At 42.8% G+C, this 24,328-nt stretch overlaps 1 protein-coding gene across 3 annotated transcripts in view; it reads right to left on the bottom strand.

The window, feature by feature from the left end:
- Positions 1-410: 410 nt before the first annotated feature.
- CHCHD3 (coiled-coil-helix-coiled-coil-helix domain containing 3) overlaps positions 411-24,328 on the bottom strand; it is a 276,415-nt gene continuing 252,497 nt past the window's right edge. The window contains exons 7-9 of one of the 3 annotated variants that reach the window (XM_047763784.1): positions 15,465-15,600; positions 13,838-13,885; positions 7,206-7,325 (exon numbers count right to left, since the gene is read on the bottom strand). In XM_047763784.1, the coding sequence (XP_047619740.1) occupies positions 7,263-7,325; positions 13,838-13,885; positions 15,465-15,600 (247 nt within the window). In that variant the 3' untranslated portion in view covers positions 7,206-7,262. Of the gene's footprint in view, positions 1,120-7,205; positions 7,326-13,756; positions 13,802-13,837; positions 13,886-15,464; positions 15,601-24,328 lie in introns of those variants that run through there. The other 2 variants (XM_047763786.1, XM_047763785.1) reach the window with 2 other exon arrangements.

Here is a 24,328-nt window from a genome sequence, read left to right as displayed (position 1 = left end):
GCCTCGGGTAAAAAAGTAGTGAGAGTTATCATCAGGAAGTCTGGATGAAATTAGAAAGAGGAAAAACTCTCAGGGTTAAATTTTTTTTTCCCCTTTTTTACATTTTCCTGGTACTGCAGGGTCAGAACTTCCTAGTGCGTGCCTCAGGCAGGATGATTTCAGTCACCCCAAAGAAGGGAAAGTTCCTGCAGTTTATAAAGATCTTACTGAATCCTACCTACCTACCGGGAGAGGCAAGCTGCAAGCATCTCTTGCCTGGCTGAGGCTCTGTGGAATGCGCTGGAGCTTTTCAGAGGGAAGGCAAACGCAAATTAACAATGCTGTAAATCAGTTCAGTTCCTGTAAGTATAACCATCTAACCCGGCAAACAAGCAAAGAAACAAACAAAACATGAGGCCCCAGACTACAAAGCCGGTCTTCATCAGAAAATAGATTTATTATTGATGGTGGGTGAAGATGTCAGTATTCATGACAGAGGAGAGGGTGGGGGAAGCCAAGTTGCCTTCATATTGATAAAAAAATGCCTTACTTCACTTTTAACCAGAAACATTATTCCAGTAAGAGAGGTACATTTTCTCGCCTTTTGTCTTCTTACATGATCACCACGAGTTAAAATAAAGGAGCTCTTACATAGTCAAAGGAAAAAAGAAAAAGAGCACCCCACCATGCCCCAGCCTAGCCAACTCCGCCTGGTGCCACTGGCCTGAAATGGAAGGTTTTCCCCACTCCAAAGACCTTAGCCCTCGACGCCAACCCCCAGCTTAGTGGGACGGAAGGGTCACCAAATGATGGGGCTTGGTTAGGAGAGGAAGTTGAATAGAAAGCACAGAAGGTGGGGAGGGCGGCCTTTCTTTTTAATCATCATAAATGAGGTTTATTAACACTGCAGCATGTCCTTGATGGCTCATCCCTGACGGAGGCCTTGGCTTTTCAAACTGTTGCTGATCAAACTGTGATATGCTTCTGATGAATCTGCTCTCTGATGCTTCTCTTTAACGGTCTTCTCTTTAAATGGGTTACTTTCTTACTAGGAAAAAAAATGTTCCACCTCTGGAATTAACGTTGAGGGAATTTTGCTTGTTCTAAAAGTTGATTTTATCCTCCCTTCTCAAGCATGCTCTGCAAGAAAAATAGAACACGTAAGATTTACCACCAGAAGGAGGGGACCAAGACACAGATGTTAATTATTTAGTAATGTTCTGTAATGCTTTTCGAAGACCTACCTCAAAAGACACATAAAGCAAGGAATATGCTTTCTGGTCTCGAAATACCTTTCATGAACATCATTGCGGATCATGCATAACCTCCAAATGAACCCTACGAGTGAACACGGCCTGGCCCGGGGGAGGAGGAGGAGGAGGTGGGGAGTGTGTGTGCCATCCTACCACCCCGGACATTTGGAAACGTGTGGGAGCGTTTCTGGTGCCCATGGAGACTGAGAACAGATACTGTCAAGGGGGCCAGGGTCGGGTGAAGTGGGCAGAGAGGAAATCTCTCAGTTGAAGATGGGATCCTTTCTCGGAAACCTCTGCTCACTCTAGTCAGAAGGCAGATGTTCACGAACTCGTAACACTGGGTGGATCTACATGGATCTAAGCACGTATTCCCAAGTTACAGAAATGGCCCCAGCATTCTATTTATTTATGTGGGTGGGGATGAGGAGCAGTAGACAGGAAGAATTTTTTTTCCATTTTATTGAGAATTAATTGACATATATATATCACTGCACAAGGTTTAAGGTTTACAGCAGGATGGTTGGATTTACACATATTCTGAAAATGATGGCCACAAAAGGTTAACATGCATCATCTCACACAGACAGAATAAAAAGGCACTGCACATTATTACATCCCTTGTATTTATTTATTCCTCTTCCTCCTGCCCCCTCTTGTAACCACAACTTTTATCTTTTTCCATAAGCTTAGTTTTCATTTATTTTTAGAGTTGACATATATGTGAGATCATACAGGACTTCTCTTTCTCTGTCAGATTTATTTTACTTGGCCAAAAGCCTTCAAGGTCTACCCACATGGTAGTAAATGGCAGGATGTCACTGGGTTTTTTTTATGGCTGAATAATATTCCACTGTATACATGTACAACTTCTTCATCCATTCATCTATTGATAGACACAGGTTGTTTCCATGTTCTGACTACTGCAAATAATGCTATGAACATGGGGGTGCAGACATATTTCTGAGTTAGTGTTTTTGCTCATTTGGATATCCCCAGGAGTGGAATTCCTGGATCATAGAGTAGTTATATTTTTAATTATTTTAGGATCCTCCACACTTTTCCATAGTTGCTACACCAATTTACAACCCCACCAATAGTACACAAGAGATTCCTTTTCTCCACATCTGTGCTCGCATTTGTTATCTCTTGTCTCTCTGATGACGGCCATTCTAACAGGCATGAGGAGATATCTCATTGTGGCTTTAACATACATTTACCGAATGATCAGTGATGCTGAGCATCTTTTCATACACCTGTTGGCCATTTGTGAATCTTGGAAAAAATGTCATTCAGATCCTTAGCACAGTTTTTCATTGTTTTGTTTCTACTGAGGTGTATGAATTATTTATACATTTTGGATATTAATCCCTTAACAGAAACATGGTTTGCAAACTTTTTCCTCCCATTTTGTAGGTTGTCTTTTCATTCTGTTGGTTTCTTTTGCTTTGCACAAGCTTTTTAGTTTGATGTAGTCCCACTTTTTCATTTTTATTTTGTTGCTTATATTTTAGGTATGATTTCCAAAAAATAACTACCAAGACCCACGTCATGGAGCTTTTTTCCCCTATGTTTTCTTCTAAGAGTTTGATGATTTCAGGTCTTACATTTAAGTCTTTAATCTATTTTCAGTTACTTTTTGTGAGTGGTATATGATAGAAGTCTAGTCCCCACTCCCCTGGTTTATTTTGTTTTTGTTTTGTTTTTGGCTTCTTGTCTTTTTAAGGATGCACCCATGGCATACATATGGAAGTTCCCAGGCTAGGAGTCTAATCAGAGCTGTAGCTGCCGGCTTACACCAGAGCCACAGCAACTCGGGATCCAAGCTGCATCTGCGATCTACACCACAGCTCATGGCAATGAACCATCCTTAACCCAGTGAGTGAGGTCAGGGATCGAACCAGCATCCTCATGGATGCTAGTTGGGTTCGTTAACCGCAGAACCACAACAGGAACTCATGCTTTTTGTTTTCTTTTTTGGCCACCCTGTGGCATATGGAGTTCCTGGGCCTACCTATGCCACAGTTGAGGTAACACTGGATTTGTAAACCACTGTGCTGGGCCAGGGATCGAACCTGAGTGCCAGTGCTGCAGAGACACCACTGATACCTTTGCACCACTGGGAACTCTGATAGAGGTCTAGTTTTATTGTTTGATATGTACACATCCAATTTTTACAGTACCATTTATTAAATTTATTGAAGAGACTATCTTTTCTCCATTGAGTATTTTTGGCTGCCTTGTCAAATATTAGTTGACTGTATATGCTTAGGTTTATTTCTAGGCTCTCAATTCTGTTCCATTGGTCTACCCATGTTTTAATGGCAGTACCATATTGTTTTAATTACTATAGCTCTATAGCATTGTTTTGAGACCAGAAGTATGATGCTTCCTGCTTTGTTGTTCCTTCTCAGGATTTCTTTGGCTACTCAGGGGCTTTCATGGTTTCAAATAAATTTAAGGAGGGTTTTTCCTATTTCTATTGTTATAAATACCATTGGAATCTTGATAGGCATTGCAATGAATCTATAGGTGGCATTTGGTTGTACTGATATTTTAACAATATTAACTCCTCCAATCCATGGATATAGAATACCTTTCCATTTATTTGTATCTTCTTCAATTTCCTTCATCAATGTCTTCTAGCTTTCAGAATAGAGATCTCTGACTTCCTTGGTTAAATTTATTCCTAGGTATTTTATTGTTTTTGGTGTTACTATAAATGGGATCAATCTCTTTTCCAGAAAATTTATTGTTAGTGTATAGAAACACTACTGATTTTTATATTCTGCAATGTTACTGCATTTGTTGATTAATTCTAACAGCTGTTTTTCTGTTGTTGTTTTGGTTTTTTGGTTGAGATTTTAGCATTTTCTACATATAAAATCCTAGACAGAAAGAATCTTAACTATTAGATTAAAACTCTAGCTTGGGCAGGGGATAAACTGTCGTCATTCTTAGGAAACTTCAAGAAGACAAAACTTATCCTTTCCCCTTCAGTTCTGAAATTACTCAGGAAGAAGAGGGTAGGTCAGGCCCAAGACTGCCTCTAATTTCTTCATAGCTTTCTCTTTCCATCCCTCATCCTTCCAGCCACTTAGTCAACCAGCTCTTAACCAAGCTGCTACTAGGTATTCATCGTTCTGAATTAGATGACAGAGGGAAACCAATGCACATGCTCCTGGAAAATTAAGGCATAATACAGAGTAGTAAATTCCTATTTTTTTAAAGTACATTTGCTAAATATACATTAACATTTTATTTTACTGAATAAGTAATACATGCACACAATATAAGATACAAGAAAAACAGAAGGATAGGACAAAGTAATTTTTTCTCTTCTTCCTATTTCCTATTTTTTGGTATACTCTTCCAGAGAAAGTATCAGTTCAAAAGCACAGTGGTGCTACCTATTTCGGAAAAGGGGAACTCTGCAGCTGAAGTGACCCAGGAAGGCTCCTCAGATGATCTCTCACTATGGGCAGAATATAAACAGAGGATTGGGGTAGGGGTGGAGAGGGATGAGGGTGGAAAGCACTAGTAAGATTCAGAGGTGGGAACAAGCCAAAACGTATGAACGGAAGACTGGAGGAGAAAGACAAGCCTAGCTAGAGGAAAGGGAAGGCACTCAGGATGTCAAGGAAAAGAGTATAAGAAGAGCCCATTGTGAACTTCACGCTGAAATACTTGCTTTTTGGTACTGAAAAAACGTGGGTATCTGATGAATGTCTTTCCTAGGAGCATGTCACTTAGGAAGGTTACCTTGACATCCTTAGCACAACGGATCCAATGGAGAAGAGTCTGGAGACAGGAAGACCACAGAGGAGGCAGATTAGAAATGAAGCTAGGGTTGGGAGTTCCCGTTGTAGCACAGCAGAAATGAATCCAAGTAGTATCCACGTGGATGTGGGTTTGATCCCTGGCCTCACTCAGTACGTTGGGGATCCAGTGTAGTTGTGGCTGTGGTGTAGGCTGGCAGCTGTAGCTCTGATTCGACCTCTAGCCTGGGAACTTCCATATGCTGTGGGTGCAGCCCTAAAAAGAAAAAAAAAGCTAGGGTGTCATAAAAAGACAAGAGAAAAGGAGCTCCTGCGGTGGTGCAATGGCATCGATGGTGTCTCTGGAGCATTGGGATGCAGGTTCTATATCTGGCCAGGCACAATGGGTTAAGCATCTAGCATTGCCACAGCTGCAGCTCAGATCTGATCCCTGGCCTGGGAACTCCATATGCTGTGGGGCAGCCGAAGAGAGAAGAAGAAAAAGAGAGGAAGAAGAATAGGAAGAGGAAAATGAAGAAGGAAGAAGAAAGAAGAAAAAGACAAGGGAAGAAAAAAAAGAAAAAGATATGAAATCCAAGGTATGGTGGCTCCTTAGTGACAGGGAGAACGGTGATGTGACCAAGAGAAACAGAGAAGGCAGCTGGAGGAGCCTTCTTGGGAATGAGGACGATGACTTAAATTTGGGGTTTGGGAGTCTGGGATGATGATGACACATCCAAGAAGTAAATGTCTACAGAGAAGTTGTAGGCTTGGGAAAGAGGTCAAAGGTTTTTTAGATAAAGGTTTAATTTAGGGTTAGAGATGAAGAAAAGAGATTGAAATAAAGGGTCAGAAAAAAAAAGAGGAGGGGCACATCAGCACAGGACGAATAGCTTATCCTAGAGACTACTATTACAGCATCCATGATGACAGGCTTCTAAGAAGTCTATGTCCACAGGGCACCAAAGAAGAACAGAGATAAAAGATATAATAGATATAAAAGCAAGGTAGTTTGTAGAGGTTACACAATGAAATAGTCAGAAAAAAATGATGCAGTCAAGGGAGAAATGAATTAGAAAAGCTAGATGCGTCTAGAAAAAACTGGAAAGACAGAGCAGATTAAATGGAAGACTCCTCTCAGGAGAGTTGTCCTGTAGAACTAACACCAGAATGTGAGGCTCCTCTCAAACCCACCATTCATATGAGCTCTGTATTTGCTGGAAATCTTAAAAATTGAGTACTTACCATGTAAGAGTTAGACCAGGCACTGTCTCAGTATCATTTATCCTCATATCCCTGTGACTTGATCTGTGAAAGTTTCTACAACTATACAGATGGGAAGCTCTATAAACTCCAGATACATAGACAACCCTGCCACAACATTATTTATTAATACAAAACCGAAGTCAGTATAAAGCAGATCTACAATGAGCCCATGTAAAGGCTTCTAGTTACTAAAGAAAATGATCGCTTTCTGAGTGATGCCACTTCGTAGATTACAGACTCACTGTTTTCTTCAATATACCAATGGGAACTTTAAGCTATTACCTGTGGGTCAAAACTAGATGGCTGTGCCTCACTCTGCAATTTAGTTAGGTCTTACGGTTATAGTGACTGCCGTGTGACAGTGCACCTCTCTTCAAAGGTTGCAAAATAATCTGCTGTGACCACAACATAATTAAAAGCATCAGTTAAAGTGTTTACAAGCGTCTAGGGAATCTTTTTAAACTATTCTCCTGCAACCTCAATCAAACACAGAAGAGTAATTTTTCAGCCACGTCAGTAATGCTAAGAATGTCAGACTCACTTAAGAAAGATGAGCTGGGCTCTGGCTGGTTCGAAAACCATGGGTCAGTCTAAGGTGAAGACATTAAAAAGGAACAATTTTGAGCAAATATAAAACACAAAGTAACCACATTCACAAAATACCTTGCTATGCACATTAAAAATCACATCCCCAAAGAGAGCACAGCAGTTCACTTGATTCACAGGAGGCTCCTTGAAGACACAGGGGGCAAGACTGGGTCTTCCAGGGCTGTCTACACACAGGCCCTCAAAATGCACTCAGTTGCCACCAATGGGTGGCAGAGGTGGTACAAAACTACCTCATTTCTTTCAGAGACAATAACAAACACAATGCCAAGCTGAAATTTTTTTTAAACAAATTAAGTGTGTTTTTACTATATCACAACTACAAAATAAAACCTGCCCAAACCCAGGCCCAAGGACCTTTGGCTGGAGGAATCTTGAGGCCTGGCAGAGTCAGCGTCAGTCAGCTCCACCTCTGGGTCCTCCCACCACCTCTGTCTTGGGTCTGTAAGTCGCTGCTGTTGGGCTGAATTTCAAAACTGCATAAATTTAACGCTGCATAAATTAACATAGGAAATTCCCTGAAGAATGAGGGAGAAGATTTGCAAGTTATAAAAAATTGCTTCCTTCATTTAAGGAACTGCTAACACTTAATCTTAATGTGGGGAAAGAAATTCCTTGCATTTGCTCATCATTCACATATTGGGGCCTGCAGGAAGGCCTTTTGTGCACAGCTGGGTGAACCACCAAGAGGAGAGAACAGTCAGGCACCCACTCTGCTCTTTTCCCAAGTCTGCCTCTGATTCCAGCCACCAAGGAAGGCAGCCCTCACTGAAGACAGGAGGAGCAGTGACCCTGGCAGCTGAAAGCTGCGTGTCATTTCCATTGATTAAGATGATCTTAACCCTTTTCCTCAAATATTTTTGTTACACAGTACTCTTGTCAACTGATTTTTGAATTACAGCTTTCTTGGAGGGGCCGACTGTGGTAGTAGCAGTGTGTCAGCTACAGGCTGTTTCAATATATTTAAGAGGAATTATGGCAACCCTGGACTGTTTACAACCAACCACAAGAGAACAAAAATAGTTTTGTCTTTTTTTTAAAAAAAAAAAGATACCACTCAGAATGCTTGTCTCTGACTGCGCATACTCAGCATCTTACTAAGATTTCAAACAACCTAGTAAAGCTGGATGTGGAAAAAGGAAGGCTTACAGGGGAAAGGTTTAGGGGAAAAACTAAAATGGGAATGGGGGAGTTCCCGTTGTGGTTCAGTGGTCATGAACCCAACGAGTATCCATGAGCATGTGGGTTCGATGCCTGACCTTGCTCAGTGGGTTAAGAATCCGGCATTGCCGAGAGCTGTGGTGTAGGTCACAGAAGCGGCTTGGCTCTGGCATTGCTGGGGCGTAGGCCAGCAGCTGTAGCTCCAATTCAAGCCCTTGTCTGGGAACCTCCGTATGCCACAGGTGCAACTCTAAAAATCCGCAGCCCCTAAAATAGCTTTAAAAAAAAAAAGGGACGGGTCCTGGACATACATGAGTTTTCACTAAGGAGGGGTAAGGAAACTGGGGAGGGGAAGAGAATGGAGCTCCGAGGAGGAATCGGGACTAAGTGAGAGTGTAAAAGTGAGAAAGAAGAAAAAGCAATCAATAAATTCAATTTATGAGATGCACAAGGCACACTGGCCTCTGCACCACGTACTACCCTGGGCCACCTGAAAATCTGTTTAGCTAACTTGTTTTCAGCACCTGCCTCTCCTCCCCCGGCAAGTGCTGTTCTTTATTCTTCCCGATTTGGAGAAAACACAGGTTAACTTTTTTATGCCTGGGTCTAGTTTCATCTCTTCCCACAATAAATGCTCTGTGTGATATTCAAATTAAGTTACAAGTAATTAACTGTTTATACAACTTGCAGTAATAACAGACAAAACACTAACATATTGCACTTCTAACTCTTGAAGGATACGCACTAGGAAAGAAGTGCCATTAAGAAAAAATGAAAGTCTATTACCACAGTAACATTTTTTCTATCAAATCCAGATTTAAAAAAAACAGAAAATGTCACAAAGCAGCTATTACTCTCAACAAGCGGTTTCGGAAAGGATTGCTACAATGGGAGAGACTGGGGCAACAACTGTAAACTTTGGAATTTAGTTGGCTTTGATGTGACCTTGAATTCGAAGGGCAGCCCCACGGAAGGATGGGAAAGCGCTTGCGGAAGGCCCATGCGTCTTCCTGAGGGTGAGTGGGCCAGGGGCGATTCATAAATGTCACCAGCCTTCTGATACAATAAACACACGCTCCCATAAGTCTTCCCGGTGTGAACTGGAGACTGGCACCTGCCACCTGCCTCGACAGGGATTGACTCACGAGCCCCTGAGGCTGCTGACCCTCGGCACCCCCTGCAAGGAGCTCAGGGTGGAGCTCAGCCGTGAGGCCCTCTGTGCTCGGGGAAAACTGGCAGAACACATCTTCAGATAGTTAGCTATCTTCAGGAGAAGAGTTTAGGCGCCCAATTCTCGCATCTCTCGTATCTAGAAAAGCACTAAAATCCTTCCTGGTGACGTCTGCTGCTGGTGACTAGAAGGAGCCTTCGTGAGACAGCAGCTACCTTCTGTAAGATGTGTGCCTGGCTGCCTGGACCTCTCCCGGCACCAAAATCACATATACGCTGACACTCCCCCCAGCTCTCCGGAGCGGTATTTCAGAGCTATTGGCAAGGCTGCCTCCGGGAATATAGTCCACATTTTGCCCACATAAAACTTAACTCTCGACTACTTTTTAAGTCAACACCGGAGAGTCAACCCTTTGAATTTATCTTTGTGCCCCCTGAAGGTGGGCATCTGTGTACATCAGAGGCAACTACTGAAGGAGGGAGAGCAGCCTCTGGGGTGAGTTAGGGGAGGGCGTAGGGTGACGAGGAGCTGCAGAGCCAAGGGAGGGTCCAGTCACAATCATGAGCTGCCCAGGGGACTGTGTCCTCAGCCGGCACCTCCTTCCTCCCTCCTGCCCAGGAAAGCTGAGCGTGGTTCCTTATCTGGCAGCACTGACAGCTTCGACGGGGCAAGAGGACAGGAGAGGCTCCTGCCTTCTGTTCAAGACATCTTCTGATTTGCTCCTGAGGCCAAGGAAGGCGCTCATCAGCCTGATCAGACCTCCGCAGACGGCTCAGACCAGACACGGCAGGCAGCAAGGAGCGGGGGCAGCTTCACACCTCCTGAGAAGCGGACTCAAAGACTCGGCAGGGCCTCGGGGAGACTGAAGGCCCCTCACGCACTTCTGGCTAGGGGGGCCTAGAGCTGTGCTTCTCAGTGGCTGTGGACAGAGTCACCTGGGGGATCTGCTGGACGTTCACGTTCGGGTCCCACCTCAGACCTTCTGAATCAGAACACTGAGGTTGGGTCAGGCACAAGAATTTTTTTTTTTTTTTCCTTTGTAGGGCTGCACCCACGGCATATGGAAGTTCCCAGGCTAGGGGTCGAATGGGAGCTGCACCTGCTGTCCTACGTCACAGCCATTGCCACATAGGATCTGAGCTGCGTCTGTGACCTATACTATAGCCCGTGGCAATGCCGGATTCCTGACCCACCGGGCGAGGCCAGAGATTGAACCCACATCCTCATGGATACTAGTTGGATTCATTTCCACTGAGCCACGATGGGAACTCCCAGGCAGGTGCATTTTAAATAAACTTCCCAGATGATTCTGATCACCCACATTTGCGACCTGATGTCACAGGGCACAGAAAACTAGGGCTGGCACCAGACAGTTCTGGCCTGGACTCCGCCCCATCTACAGCTCACTGACTCTCTGGATGCTAATTTTTCCAAGTGAAAAGATACAATCAGGTTACATGATCTCTATGTCCTTCTAGCTCTAACAGCGTATGAGTCTATTAAATCATCTACACGTAATTTACAGTTCATCTGAAAACAATAATAAAATACAGCTTGCTCTGGCACTAGGTTTTTCTTTCAAGAATTCTGATTTCTAAAGTGACAGCTACTACCATGTTTTCAGGTGCTCTTCACACTCCAATACTGGGGATGTTTTGGAGGCCTAGTCTAACATAAATCCAAGAGCCAGAGGAGGAGGCAAAACACACTGTTCTCAGGACTGCTGACGCGTTCTGCTGGGTAAGCACCTCTACAGGCTCTCATCTTGGGCTCTTCTCTTTTGGTGGCTAACCACAGTCTGGACTTATCATTTACACTTTGGAAATGAAGACCTGAGTACATTAGTTTGGGAATGGAGTAACTTCACATTAGGATCTGGCCTCATACATCAGGGTCTTGACCCCATGTCCCCTGTTGCAGTCGGGCGACTTCTTGATCTCCTCAAGAGATCAGCAGGATGCACATGGGCCCAAGTGGGAGCTGACACTTACAAGAGGTTCTCATTTCGGTCCTTCCTTCCGCTACGCTGCTTGCTTTGTTACCTGCCCACTGCTTGATTTTAAACTCTGGCTACAGTTTATCAGTTCCTGACTGGACTCGATCGTCTGACTCTAGCCTCCAGACTCAGTCTACTCCTTGGGCCCTTGGGCCTCTCCTGGTCTGGTCCTTACTTTTAGCCCTGGTCTTTCCTTCCGATCCGGCCTCCTGCTCCGTCTCCATCACGGTCCCTTACCACGTCCCGCAAGGTGAATGCCAGTGCAGTACAGAGTGGCCTAGGGCGGCTGAGGGCACCAGCCTGCATTCTCCAGCGCAGCTTGCTAGCCAGCAGGCTCCGTTCTGCCAGGCACCAGTGAGAGAGCCCTTTTCCACTTCACTGACTCTGGAGAAACTGTGAGACTCTTTTCACCCCCTCCCAGTTCCTCCTCGGGGCTGTCAAGAGTAGGAGCTTTGAGGAAAGATCAGGCAGCAGAAGTGCAGCTGTTCTCCTAGAGGGAAAGGGCTGACAGCAAAATATAAGAAGCAGAGGCACAAGAGCTGCAGGTCCCCAAAGCAGAGATGGTGTGGTGCCCAAGAGCCCATGTCTTTTAATGCGAATGTGCTCAGGAACCTGCGTGCTCGTGCGGCCTGCCACTATGAGAAGAAAGACATGCAAGTGGAATCTGCTCTAAGTAATAGCTGGAAGGCCCTAGTGGAGCACCTCGTTCAAACCCTTAATTTACCAAAGAAACTGCAGCCCAGGTCCCCAGGACTAATATGAGGATGTGAGCAAAGGCATCGCCCACACACTCTCCCCTTCACTGAACACATAATGTTCAAGAGTCTAGCCAGCTTCTGTACCTTTCTGCCAATAGCAGAGGGCTGAGAAAAGAGCTAGAATGCTTAGAATTACTACCCCTAAGCAGCTGGATTCTGCAAGTAAACTGAGGGGTCAGGGGCTGTCCCAGGGAGCAGAGGCAGTGCAGATCTTCGAGCAAGCGCTTTCTACACACTGTCCTTTTATAAACAGACTTGAGCAGTTTGGTTCACCAGTGGGCCAATACCACTGGCTTCCCATTTCCGCCTCCCTTCCCTTCTCCTGCAAGGATGTGAAGCAAGACCGAATGGGGATCAGGTTTTAATAGGAAGAACAGTTCGGTAAGTCACTCTTGGGGAGTTTACAGAAGCTAAGAGGCTAAGCAGATATGAGAAATAAAAGACACAAGTCTATCAATCAATGTCCTCCTATACTTTTAAACTCTGTATCTCATACAGCTAGCCAGTAGCCTTAAAGTCTTAGAAGTAATAGTTATAGCAACTGACTATCTCTTTGCCATTATGAAGAATATATAACGCAATACACTGGAAGTAAGAGTCTAAATGTCTCATGCTGACCCATGAGGAATTAAGACTAGCTGAAGAAAGACTGATGTGAATAAGTGGGTGATTAAGAAACAAAAAGTAAGGCTAAGGAATATCCGGAAATTTTCTTATCAGTAAAATCTATTAGTCCACAGAACAATGCCCCAAGGGAACCAGTGAAAGCTCAATCTTATGAGTCATTTAAACATGGAGTGGATTTGGCTACTGGAATTATTCCCAGGGGGAAACTCGTGGACTACGCCGGAAATGGACAGCAGGACCAAATGGGCTGTTGTTGTGTTTAGTATCTTATGTCCAGCTTGTTGTTTGGATTTAACAAGGAAACATAAGAAGGGGTGCTAACTGGTCAGGAACTGCTGCCATCAATGATCAGGACCACGTATCCTGCCAAAGCCTCTTCCAACAGGAGAGCTGGGGTCACAACGTTAGACTAACTTCGTAACAAGAAAAAGGAAAACACGGCGCCAGTGTCAAAGCGGCTACTCAAGAAACACTGATACCACCCCAAGCAGCCACTCTGGCGTGGTCTTAAAATGCAGCAGTGCTAAACCGCGCCTCTGCTCACGCGCCGGGGGCTTTATAATCCCACTCCCCTATTGGCTGCTTTCAGTCTCAATCACTACCTCATTTGGTCTTCAAGTTTTTTCTCTTCACTTTGTGATTATAATGCACACCTTCCTTCAGTGCCTTTCAGAAATAATAGATAATGGATGTCCCTTCACACACCCAACTCAAATCCCAAACACTATTTTTAAATCCGCTGTTTTTATAACAAAGTATATCTTGGTCTAGTTGTTAAACTTACCACCAGGACTTCCCTGGGCTTCAATTCTCTCAACTATAAAATGGTGAAAATAAAACCATCTCTATTTACATCTCGGGTTGTCATAAAAAACAAATAAGAGAATGGATGTGAAATGACCTTGAAATCTAAAGTACTACAGAAATACGAGATGTTATTGTTTCTTCGGGTTATTGCCCATTTCAATGCTGCCCATCTTAGGTTTAAAAGGTTTTTGTGGACATATCTTTTTAACATTACCTGGTGTTATACACCCTAATTCTACTACTTGAATATAAACATTGTAAAAACAATAGGCACCTGAGACATATTTATTGAAAATAGTATTAAATTATACAGCAGATGGGGAGCAGGAGAAGGAGAGTTCCTTTGGAATCACTAGTAATAAATAATTTGATGCTTCTGGCCAATTTGTTTAAGTTGGTTTCGGCATGGAATAATACAACTGAGGAAAGAAAGGAGGGAAAAAATTAAGACTTACTGAATACTTGGTAAAGATGGAGTCCTCACAATACATTACTTCCCTTCGCTGATGAGAAAAATCAAGGTCACAGGGTCAGTAAAGACAGGGCTTAGATACAAACTCAGATCTGCCCAATTCAAACTCTCTGTTGCTCCATGTGGCATATTTGATTTTGTCACAAGTTACCTGTTTTATTCTGTAAATGCACACTGTTGATCTCATGGGGCTACGTAGAGATAGGTCAACACACTTGACAATCAGGATGGAGTCCACCCCAGACACCACTACAGGTGCTCCTGCAGTAATGTCAGCAGTCACGCTGGGGACACAGGCACCTACGTTACCAGACACTAGCGCTGGACACACACTTAGTCACCACCATTCTGTGCACTGACCACCTGCCCCCACTCAAGAGAGCACTGACATCACGCGGGTCAAAGTCCTCACAGTTCCACGTGCTTCAGTTACTGTCAATACTGAAGGCTGGAGGTGGTCAAGAGCAAATCAGAAGCTGTTTTTGAAAATTAAAATGTACTAACTTAACATTAGCAACATTACTTTTACCAAAGGCCTCAGAAGAGCGGAATCCCTGGCATACCACTAAGTTATGTAGGTGTTGTATAAGCAAGAAACAGAAAAAAGCCTCAAGCCACAAGGCTTTTAAAGACAACACAAGCTTTTATTGTATTTTGGTTTTAGTTTTTTCTACCAGCACCACTGTTATTTTCCAGCTATCTAGACAATACTGACCCTCCCACTAGATATTTATGGTGATAGAAATTTATATTAAGCGGCATTCTCATAACTACAGCAAATTAGACCACAGGAAGGCATGCTGTGCAACTCAAACACTAAATTCAGTTGGGTTGGAAGGTCAACTATAGGGAGTTTGTCAGCACAAAGAACCAAGGTTTCCAACAATTTCCATCTCTCAGAAAAACCTATATCCAACTGTTACAATCAGTTAAATGATAGGCAATTATGTGACCTGCCAAGTGGATATTTTGCTTCAGGGTTTATCATTAGCTTTCTGAAGTACATAAATTACAGAAAAATACATGTCCCATGATCATCATATTATTCTGACAGGAAGGATCATAAGAATATATCCATGGTACACAGAAGCGACGGATATCGCTTCCTAAATCCATCTCCGGCCTCTCTTTCCCTGCCCAACTGACTGGACTCCACCAATTAGTAAAAGACTGAATGATGCTAGTATGGTGGGCTTTTGTTTTAGTTTGAGTGTTTGCCTTTTGTTTGTTTTAAAACAGGCTCTAGCTGTCTCTAGATCTGAAGCTGCTGGCCCAGTATGGGGCAATGACCTTGAGGACACAATTACTGAGTAGAGGACAAAAGTTCAGAGCAACTGGAAAAGGTATTATTTACAGATTTTTAAAAATTTATTTACTTATTTGTTTCTGGGAGTAAGTTGAACACAAGGAGACTGTGGGCTCTTTCTACAACTACCCAAATGAAAGTTGGTTAGGACCTAACCAAGTCTTGATAGCAACCCTTGAAGATGACAACTAGTTTGGCTTTTAAAGCTTTTCCACACATATTAGCCTAGTGAGCCCTTCCGAGTGCCCATGATGTTGGGCTTTCTGTTCCTCTGGCGCCCAGTGAGCCTGGCTTATACACCTACCTGTTTGGCCTGATTGACACAGCGCATGTACTCGCTGGCCAGAGCGGAGCAGCTGAGGGTCTGCTGGGTGTTCTGGCGGTAACACTGGAGAATCTGGGCCTGCAGGTCGGCACAGACGGGATGGCATTCATACCGCCTGAAAACAAAAACACAGACCACTGAGACAAACGGTCTTCAACCAGAATAAAGATAAAGACCAAAGAAGAGACGAAATAGTAAATGGATATAAATGTTGCAAATGCCAAAAAAAAGTTTAAGAGAAATCGTTTTCTTCAACTTTTTTTTTTTTTAATTCGGCCGTGCCCATAGCACATAGAAGTTCCTGGGCCAGGGATCCAACTCACTGCGACCCAAGCTGCTGCAGGGACAACACCAGATCCTTAACCTGCTGCGCCACGAGGGCACGCCTCTTCAACTTTTAAATGATTTCTGTGAAATCAGTTCTATTAATCGATGCCACCAAGAGACTCTGGATAGTGTCAACATCCCTACCTGACCTGAAACGTAACCATGTGCATTCAGTCCAGCCAGCCAGATCAGCAAGTGGGAGCGCCAAGGTGCTCCTCCATTCCCACTCCAGTTGGTCACAAAGCTTGAGAACCTGCAGTCCAGTCCTCTTTCACGTATTCATTGTCATCACATTAATTCCTAATCACTTATATCCTGGATTCAAGCCATGACCTCCACAGGTCTCTCTGTCTCTAAGCTTTCACCATCTATTCCTGCCCCCCAGAAGGTTCTTTGTAATATATCAATCTGAGACAGTACCTGCTTTCTAAGTAAAATACAAGATCAACAAGCAGGTCCTTCTGGATCCTTTCTGCCTACTCTTTCACCTCAGTGCGCCACCCTGCACGGGCTACAGCCCAGCCAGACCCCGTTCAGGGTTTGGTTCTTACATGTCCCTTTGCACCTCTGATATACGCCTCTTAAGTTTGGAAGTGCTCTGCACCCAAACCCTCACCCATTTCTAGGTATCTCAATACCTGAGCTAAGTATTAGAGTGTCACTTCCTCCCTAGAACTTTCACTAGCTCTCCCCATCCACAGCAGAGTCCCCTTTATGGTGATCCTATGAACTTCTTTCACCATGCACTTAGCACTCACTACATTACAGTCCAGTGCAATTTACTAGCATGCCAATCCCAGGTAGTAAGGACTGCAATTTGTTTTTTGTTTCTGGTCCTTTCAGGGCTGCACTCGCGGCATATGGAGGTTCCCAGGCTACGGGTCTAATCGGAGCTGTTGCCGCCAGCCTACGCCAGAGCCATAGCAACACCAGATCCGAGCTGTGCCTGAGACCTACACTGCAGCTCACAGCAACACCGGATCCTTAACCCAGGAACTTCTATGTGCTGTGGGCACGGCCAGGAATCGAACCCGCATTCTCATGGATCCTAGTTGGGTAGTTAACCGTTGAACCATGAAGGGAACTCCATGCATCTTATTTGTGATCTCAGCTATCAACATGGATACCTCTAATAAATGTCATGCAATAAATCGTTGAGAATACCAATGGGTGTAGAGAGTATTTTTTTTCAGTTCCCTGAGCTAAAATTTTACTAATTATACTTACAGATCTCAAGATTTTAGTTAGATAGCTTTCAGTGAATATGCAGTACTGGACAAAAACGCTCCCAAAAAGCTGATAATGTACACTTAAAAAATGATAATAAACCAAATGCATTATACAAACAAAAATGAAATATTCTTGTGAAAATGGTAGAAGAACTTTGATTAGAAGGACTAAATACCCAGGAAAAAAATGTTATTATCAGCACTTTAATCTAGATTTCATAATTTTCAAATTAGTTTTGTTTAATGCAGTGGTTTCAGCCTTTCTTATCACTTTTTTGAAACTTAAATTTGTTATTTCCACAGTAATCTTGAAAATAGCATTATTTTAAATTTGATGGGCTCTTAAAAACCCCTGGAGAACACAGGAGAAATATTTCACATCAATAAGGAAACCCCTGGGTGACGATTTGTCTCCTCAATACTTTTATCCAACACACTAAGCTAATATATATATTTTGCTAGAATAGAAAACTGAAATGCAAACCATGTTACTGGCCCCTAAGGGAATTTATTTCCTACTACCCTCTAAAAAAGAAGCCGACAGAGAGAGAGAAAAATATAATCCCACAAGTTTTATACAACATTGCTTGTACTTTTTCACTCATTACCTTACTGTTTTGCCAAATACCTACTACCAGAATTTAAATCCAATCCCAGGAGATTCAACTCACTTTAAAATTTTGAAGTTGAGATTTCTATGAATTCCTCCGTACATGGATTTCCCTAATACCCTACCATGAACACCAGCATTTGTGCTTCGAGGGGTAGAAGCACAGACGTGACACTAAGTGACTGATTACCGCAAGATGCACACCTGCACAAATACTGAATAAAACAGGATTACGCACCAGGTCAGCTGATCCTAGCACATATAGGACTAACAATGTCTATAAGAGTTCATAAGGAAGCAGGGGTATATTCTATCTCATTCCCCCCAATATAACTTAGATTTAAAGCAGGGGAAAGGAGATGAGAGAGAAGGCGAGAACCATCCCTACCAGATACGCGGCCCCTCCCCACTAACACACAGGAAAAAACTGTAAAGAATGAGCTTCCACACGCTGCTCATCACAAAGAAGACACTGTGTGGTTTCTTGGGTTTTTTTTTCCCCTTCTGAAAAGACTATTCACAGGGGGTTCACTCATCTAATACTATGAACTCCTTAGAAAGAGGTAATTTAAGTTACATGTAAGCATTTACCCTGGGTTGAGCGATGAGTCATGCAAGTTAAAGTCCATGAGTTATTTATGATTTGAAATGTGTCAAAATATACTTTTATCACCACAAATCAATACGACTCACTTCCAGGGCCCGTGATTTCCTGTATGGTAATCTGTTCTGTGTGTGTGTGTGTGTGTGTGTGTGTGCGTGCTTGTGCACGCGCGCAGACATCTTCTGAAATCCTTTTTGTACACATCTCAGCTATACTGATGATTAGATGGTAGGATGGGGGAAGAAGTGTGGAAATCAACATAACTGCCTTCCAGTTCCTGGACTAGACTCTGGTACATTTTGCTTGGATTAATCTGTTAGGGCAAAGCCCTGCCTCTGTATTGATCTGCAGTGCTTGTTATGCTGCCCTAATGCATGGTTTTCACTTTGGGAAATGCTAAATGAGATTACCATCTAACATTAGAAGGCCATAAAACCCCAAGCCTAGCACCTTCCATTCAGGAAAAGGGTTTCAAAGACATTTCCAATATGCATTATGGTAAACCCTCCATATAGTCATTGAGTCAGCAATTGATTTTTATTGACTGCTTTCATTCCTGCTGATGGAAAAAGCCACTATGAGGTAAAAATAACAAAAGGCAGAATTTCAAGATACCCAAGAAGGAAAATTAAATCTTAGCTACAAGAGACATTTAAAGAACTTAATTTCTCTGTATGAAAAGATTTTGAAAAAGAAATGGTAAATGACAAATGTTAGGAAAAAGATGAAATACTTGGAGAACTCTAAACCATAATAAAGCAGTGAGAGGTGGAGTAGCTTTCCAAAAACATATTTACCAAATGGGAATTGGTGGAATAAAGTTGATACATGGAAATAACATTTTGCTCAAAAAATAAGAAAAAATCCAGGTTAGTGAACCTGGAGTTGTTGAGGACCTCTGATGGATCCCACCCCCTGTACATCTGTCTCTCCTTTTTCTTCTTCTTGTAGTCTTTACTCTGTTTCCTGTCTCTTCCCTTCTTCCCACCAGCACGAGAAGCTGGCCCTGCGCCCTCCCCGCCCCAAGCTCACCTCACCCACAGTGGCACTCCAGGCCAAGGAGGCTGCTGACACTACTCAACAGCACAACTGGAGACCAAAGATCCAGACAGAGAACAAAACCCCCAAAAAGCCCTCCTGGTAGGTATTCTGTGACTAGTAACACAGTTTTTGCTAATGTTTAATGCTTTCTAATGTTGCTAATATTTAATGCTTTCTCTTAAAAGGCAGCTAAGAAAATATACCCAAGTACTTTTCTCATGACACTGACGGGTCCACTGTAGAAAATTTAGGGGGAAAAGAAACCAAAAAAGAACAAAGGTACGCATTTAGGCTGTTTCTAATTCTTAAGTGCTTAGAACACTATGGAGTTCCTACTGTGGAACAACGGGATTAGCAGCGTCTCTGCAGTGCCAGGACACAGGTTCGACCCCTAGCCTGGCACAGCGGGTTAAAGGAACCACTCGCTGTTGCCGGAGCTGCACTGCAGGTCACAACTGTGGCTCAGATCTGATCCCTGGGCCGGGAGCTCCATATGCCTCGGAGTGGCCAAAAAGGAACCCCCCGCCAAAAAAAAAAACCCTCCAAAACCCCACCTCTAAGGTAATGGAAATAAATTATCACTACTGCTTCTGATGATTTCCCTCGTATAATTTCCTGTAAGTTGAATTAATTGGTCAAAGAGAAATGAAGACATTTTAGTAAAAATAAAGCTTAGATAAATCAGCAGTATTCAGAACTCTCTTCTTAAGACTCCAGGTTAATACATTTATACCTGCTTATCTGTTTCAGAGCCATCTGTTGGTTTAGCTGCTGCCTCTCCTACTTTCATGTCTTAGGAACTTCTTGAATGTGAGTCTGAGCTTTACATTTCAAGGATACTACTGACCCAACTTTTTATTTAGTTCTAATATCAATGGCAAAGATAATGAGGTAATTTCAGAGGAGAGAAAAAAAAAAAAAATCTGGAGCTAGCCCTCCTCATACCACTTGGAAGGCTCAAGAAGTCATGTTGTAATGACAATCAAGGAGCAGCCATGATTCCTGAAGCTTTCGGGAACACAAACATTGCTCATTCTGAGCGCAGGGTGGATGCGAGAATGGTTGGTGCTAGAAGGGGAGTTCTGATTGTTTGGCAAGTTGTGGTGATACATCCTTCCTGGGACCTAGCAGTCTCATAAGACAAGAGGTACCACATTAAAAGCACCACCACAGGCTGAAATCTTGAGCTCAAACTCCTATGGAATAAGCAAATGCTCTGTATTCTCTGATAAATGTTTCATTAGATTGTTAAGTCCAATGGCCAGGATTTCTGCTTTTCTCTTACAATACAAACTAAAGCTGCCAAGCCTATTTCTAATATTTAATAATTCACTCATTTCTCTTATCATGTACAATAAAGCTATAATAAAATGCAATATAAAGGAAGTATTTATCTCAAATGTATTCATTATCTTCTATTAAATTTTTTCATTTTTCATTTTATTTTAAATTACAGTATCTTAATATTAGTTTTCAGAATAAAATGTAAACAGCTTCTTTCTAACAATGCTAGGGCTGAAAAACAACTCAATTTCAAGCTTTTCTGACATTCTTAATAACTGCTAACCATCTTTATTAATGATGCCTCTATCTGAGCTGTAATCAAATTTCCACAATTATACTTTGGAGGCTAAACATCTCCAAAAGCTGTCTGCTTTCTTTGTTTCAATTTGTCTTCATACACGTTTTGCTATAAAATCTTAAAAAGTAAAGTAAAGAAGACCTTTTAAAAAACATTTTATTTGCTAAAATGATGAACACTAGCTATGACGGTGTTTATCATCTCAACACAAAAAAAATGCCAAGACACCTCCAGTGTTACCCAGAGGAGGGGACTCCGACCTTGACTTTACTACCGGGTCCTGCACTTAGTTTGATAAACCAATCAGGCTACGTCTGATAGCAGATTGTTTCCATTAATGAGCGCCACACCATTCAGATTCAACTTGGGTGTTGTGAAAGGAAAACTCAGCTCTGGCCTGAGATATGACAGAGTATACACAATTCTATCCTACGAACAAACCCAAGGCTTGAAAGAATAGCACCTATTTGAAAATATTTTAATACTTGAATTTTAACCTAGTATTGACTTGGTGATACTAAGTATCACAACTCAGTACTCTGAATCCATAGGAGGGGGTGATATGCAAGGAGGGAGGGGAAGGCATTGCAGCCGGACTACCCCCAGATTTTAGGACCCTGAGTAAAAGTTCTAAAAACAAGGAATTCCCCAAGCTAGGACCTCTGGTCATATACCCCAGATGAATAAATTATCCAGCTCTACGCAGACAGGTACACCGCTCTAGACCATCAGGCCTCATGTACCCTAAACGTACAAGCACAGATATACCAGAATTGGAGGTGAAGGAAAAATCTTCCAGCTTTGCAGTACACTTTTCTCCCTTATTCACTAATATTGGGTACCTGGGAAATGATGGGGCAAACCTAGGGAGAATGGGAACCTAGTTCACGTGTGACCACATGAAGCTGGTGGTGGCTGGCTGGCTCTGCCTTCTTGCTCAGTGGACAATATCTCCAACACTACAGGACCTCCAGGGTCTAGTTTCCTTTCCTGAGGAGGTAGCTCTTCCCCTACTCTTCCCAGAGAACCCGCATGGCATCTTGCCAACTTCCCCATGCCCTGGGTGGGATCCTGCCACCTGGGTTCACCCCATCAAGTGTCTGGACTTAGGAAAATGGGGCTATGTAACAGTGCATCTCCAAAGGACAAAGGCTCCACCTGTTTTGTTTCATTAACACTTTTTTTTTTTTTTTTGGTCTTTTTGCCTTTTTCAAGGGCAACCTCCCATGGCATATGGAGGTTCCCAAGCTAGGGGTCAAATCGGAGCTGCAGTCATCAGCCTTCGCCAGAGCCACAGCAACGCGGGATCCAAGCTGTGTCTGCGACCTACACCACAGCTCATGGCAACGCCGGATCCCCAACCTACTGAGCAAGGCCCAGGATTGAACCCGCAACCTCATGGTTCCTAGTTGGATTCGTCAACCACTGCGCCAAAGTCCTATTAATACTTTTTTAAAATCTCATGACCTTTAGAGGCTGGATAATTTTCACCTTCCACCACATCATGGTACCCTTTCCATATTTGGCCTAGGTGCAGCAAGGTTCATATCTCTAGAAAGGGAAGTAAAATAATTGTTAGTTACATAAAAGATATCTGGAATAAGTAGCAGTAACTACGGAGTCTGGGGATATAGAACAGAATTGATGTCAACATGAACTCAACCTGAAAGAACTTCCAATCAACTTCCAGTCACATTTACTTTAGGACAAAACCAAGTACTCATGAGATGTTATTTTCTCAAGCTCACACCAAGTTCTCTCTCTAGGCCAAATTCTACAGCTAACACATTGCACTTTAGGCTGGGTGAGCCTTAATTTAGACAAGCATAAGCTATCCTTCCCTTTTCCTTTCTTCCTTAGCAATGCCTGGTATATTGTTATTGCTCAATAAATGTCAAGGAATAATGCTGTAATAAAAATGGGCTCTAGTTGGTTAACAATGCAACTCTTTGCTTTAAAGGTGTCTGAGAAACAGCAGCAGTTTATATAAAGTATCACCTCCCACCACACACATAGTAGGAACAAAATTAAATCACAGTTCACAGAAGTGGCCCTTGGTTATAAGAACTGCAATATGGGGAGAAGCCTTTTTTTTTTTTTTTTTTGTCCTATCAAAAGACCTACAAGCCACAGAATGAAGATACGTCCAGAGCCAAGGGTTAAATCTAAATCTCCAAAGGCTGTATCAGTGTGTGAATAAGACCAAATAACTTGAGAAGACACCAAATTATTTTTGTTTGAAATATCACAGTAAGGCTTCGAGGCTAAAAAAAAGAAAGCACTGTTATTATAATTATTACTTTTAAAGACAAATGGCATTACTCTCACCTGCCTTTGTAATTTCAATTAGACAACTTGGAAAATGTTAATCTTGAATGTACACAATGCATTGCCCTTGAATTTCTTTTAAATATGTGTATCTATATAATATGTTCAACTTATGCTGACACAAATTAAGTTATTTTAAGCTATTTTACTAGGAGGTTTTGTGAGTTATTTCCATTTCCCCTATCCTGCTAGCCTATAATGTTCACTAAAACTGGTCTAAGGTCAGAACATAAGAGTGTTGGCTGGGTCATTCGTTCCTTCATCTATTCAGTTAGTCCAACAGCAAATATTATTAAGCCACAAACATTTATTAAACATTCATTACATGGCATTCACTATAGTAAGTGCTGAATAAGATGTGACCCTTGCCTTCAGCTGGCTCACAGTCCAGAGCTGGGAGGCAGAGGTACACACAAAGTCTTGGGAGGAGATCACTAAGTTGCAAAGAAAGTGCTAAACAGAGCTCTGGTTTTGACATGGACAGAACCTCAATACACAGTGTTCCAAACAGGAGGACATCCATCACTAGGGAACAGGAATGGAAGACTGGCCTCGGGAGACCCTCAAAGTTCAAGCTACTGGGGAGATTGGTCCATTTCATCTAGACTACAGAGACAGACTCAGAGATGGGGAGCCCTCCTCAGACCCTGGGGATATGAATATACCCACAACCTGCAACTCCAAGCCTTCTAAAGCCCTCTGCTTTCTCTCAGAGCAAAGTTTAGTGCCTGTATTCAAGACACTTGCCAACACAGGCTTGGTTTGGAGAGGTGGGAGCAGCTGTATACAGTTAGAGCTTATAAATCCTCCGAGTCAAGTAGGGGATCCACAGGAAATAACCGGAGGCCATAAGCCCAGTTTCAGACCTGTCAGTAGTAAACGAACGCTGAGACAGATTTCGGGGTGCTCTGTGTTCTTTTTCCCTACTTAGGAATGCCTTCTGTAACCACTCTACTGCTTTGGCCTTCTGTGGACAAGAAGAAAACTGGGTAATTTTTTCCTAGGTTTGGAAGTGGGAGGAAGCCAGGAGGACAAGGGATTAAGATGGGGAAGGTAGAAAGATCCTGGGAAGCAGAAGAACCTACTAGAATTAGAGGGGACTCCTGGAGCAGAAAAGGAAGG

The sequence above is a fragment of the Phacochoerus africanus genome, chromosome 16, assembly GCF_016906955.1.
Source record: "Phacochoerus africanus isolate WHEZ1 chromosome 16, ROS_Pafr_v1, whole genome shotgun sequence".
Lineage (NCBI taxonomy): Eukaryota > Metazoa > Chordata > Mammalia > Artiodactyla > Suidae > Phacochoerus > Phacochoerus africanus.
This window is presented reverse-complemented; position numbering and strand designations above follow the sequence as displayed.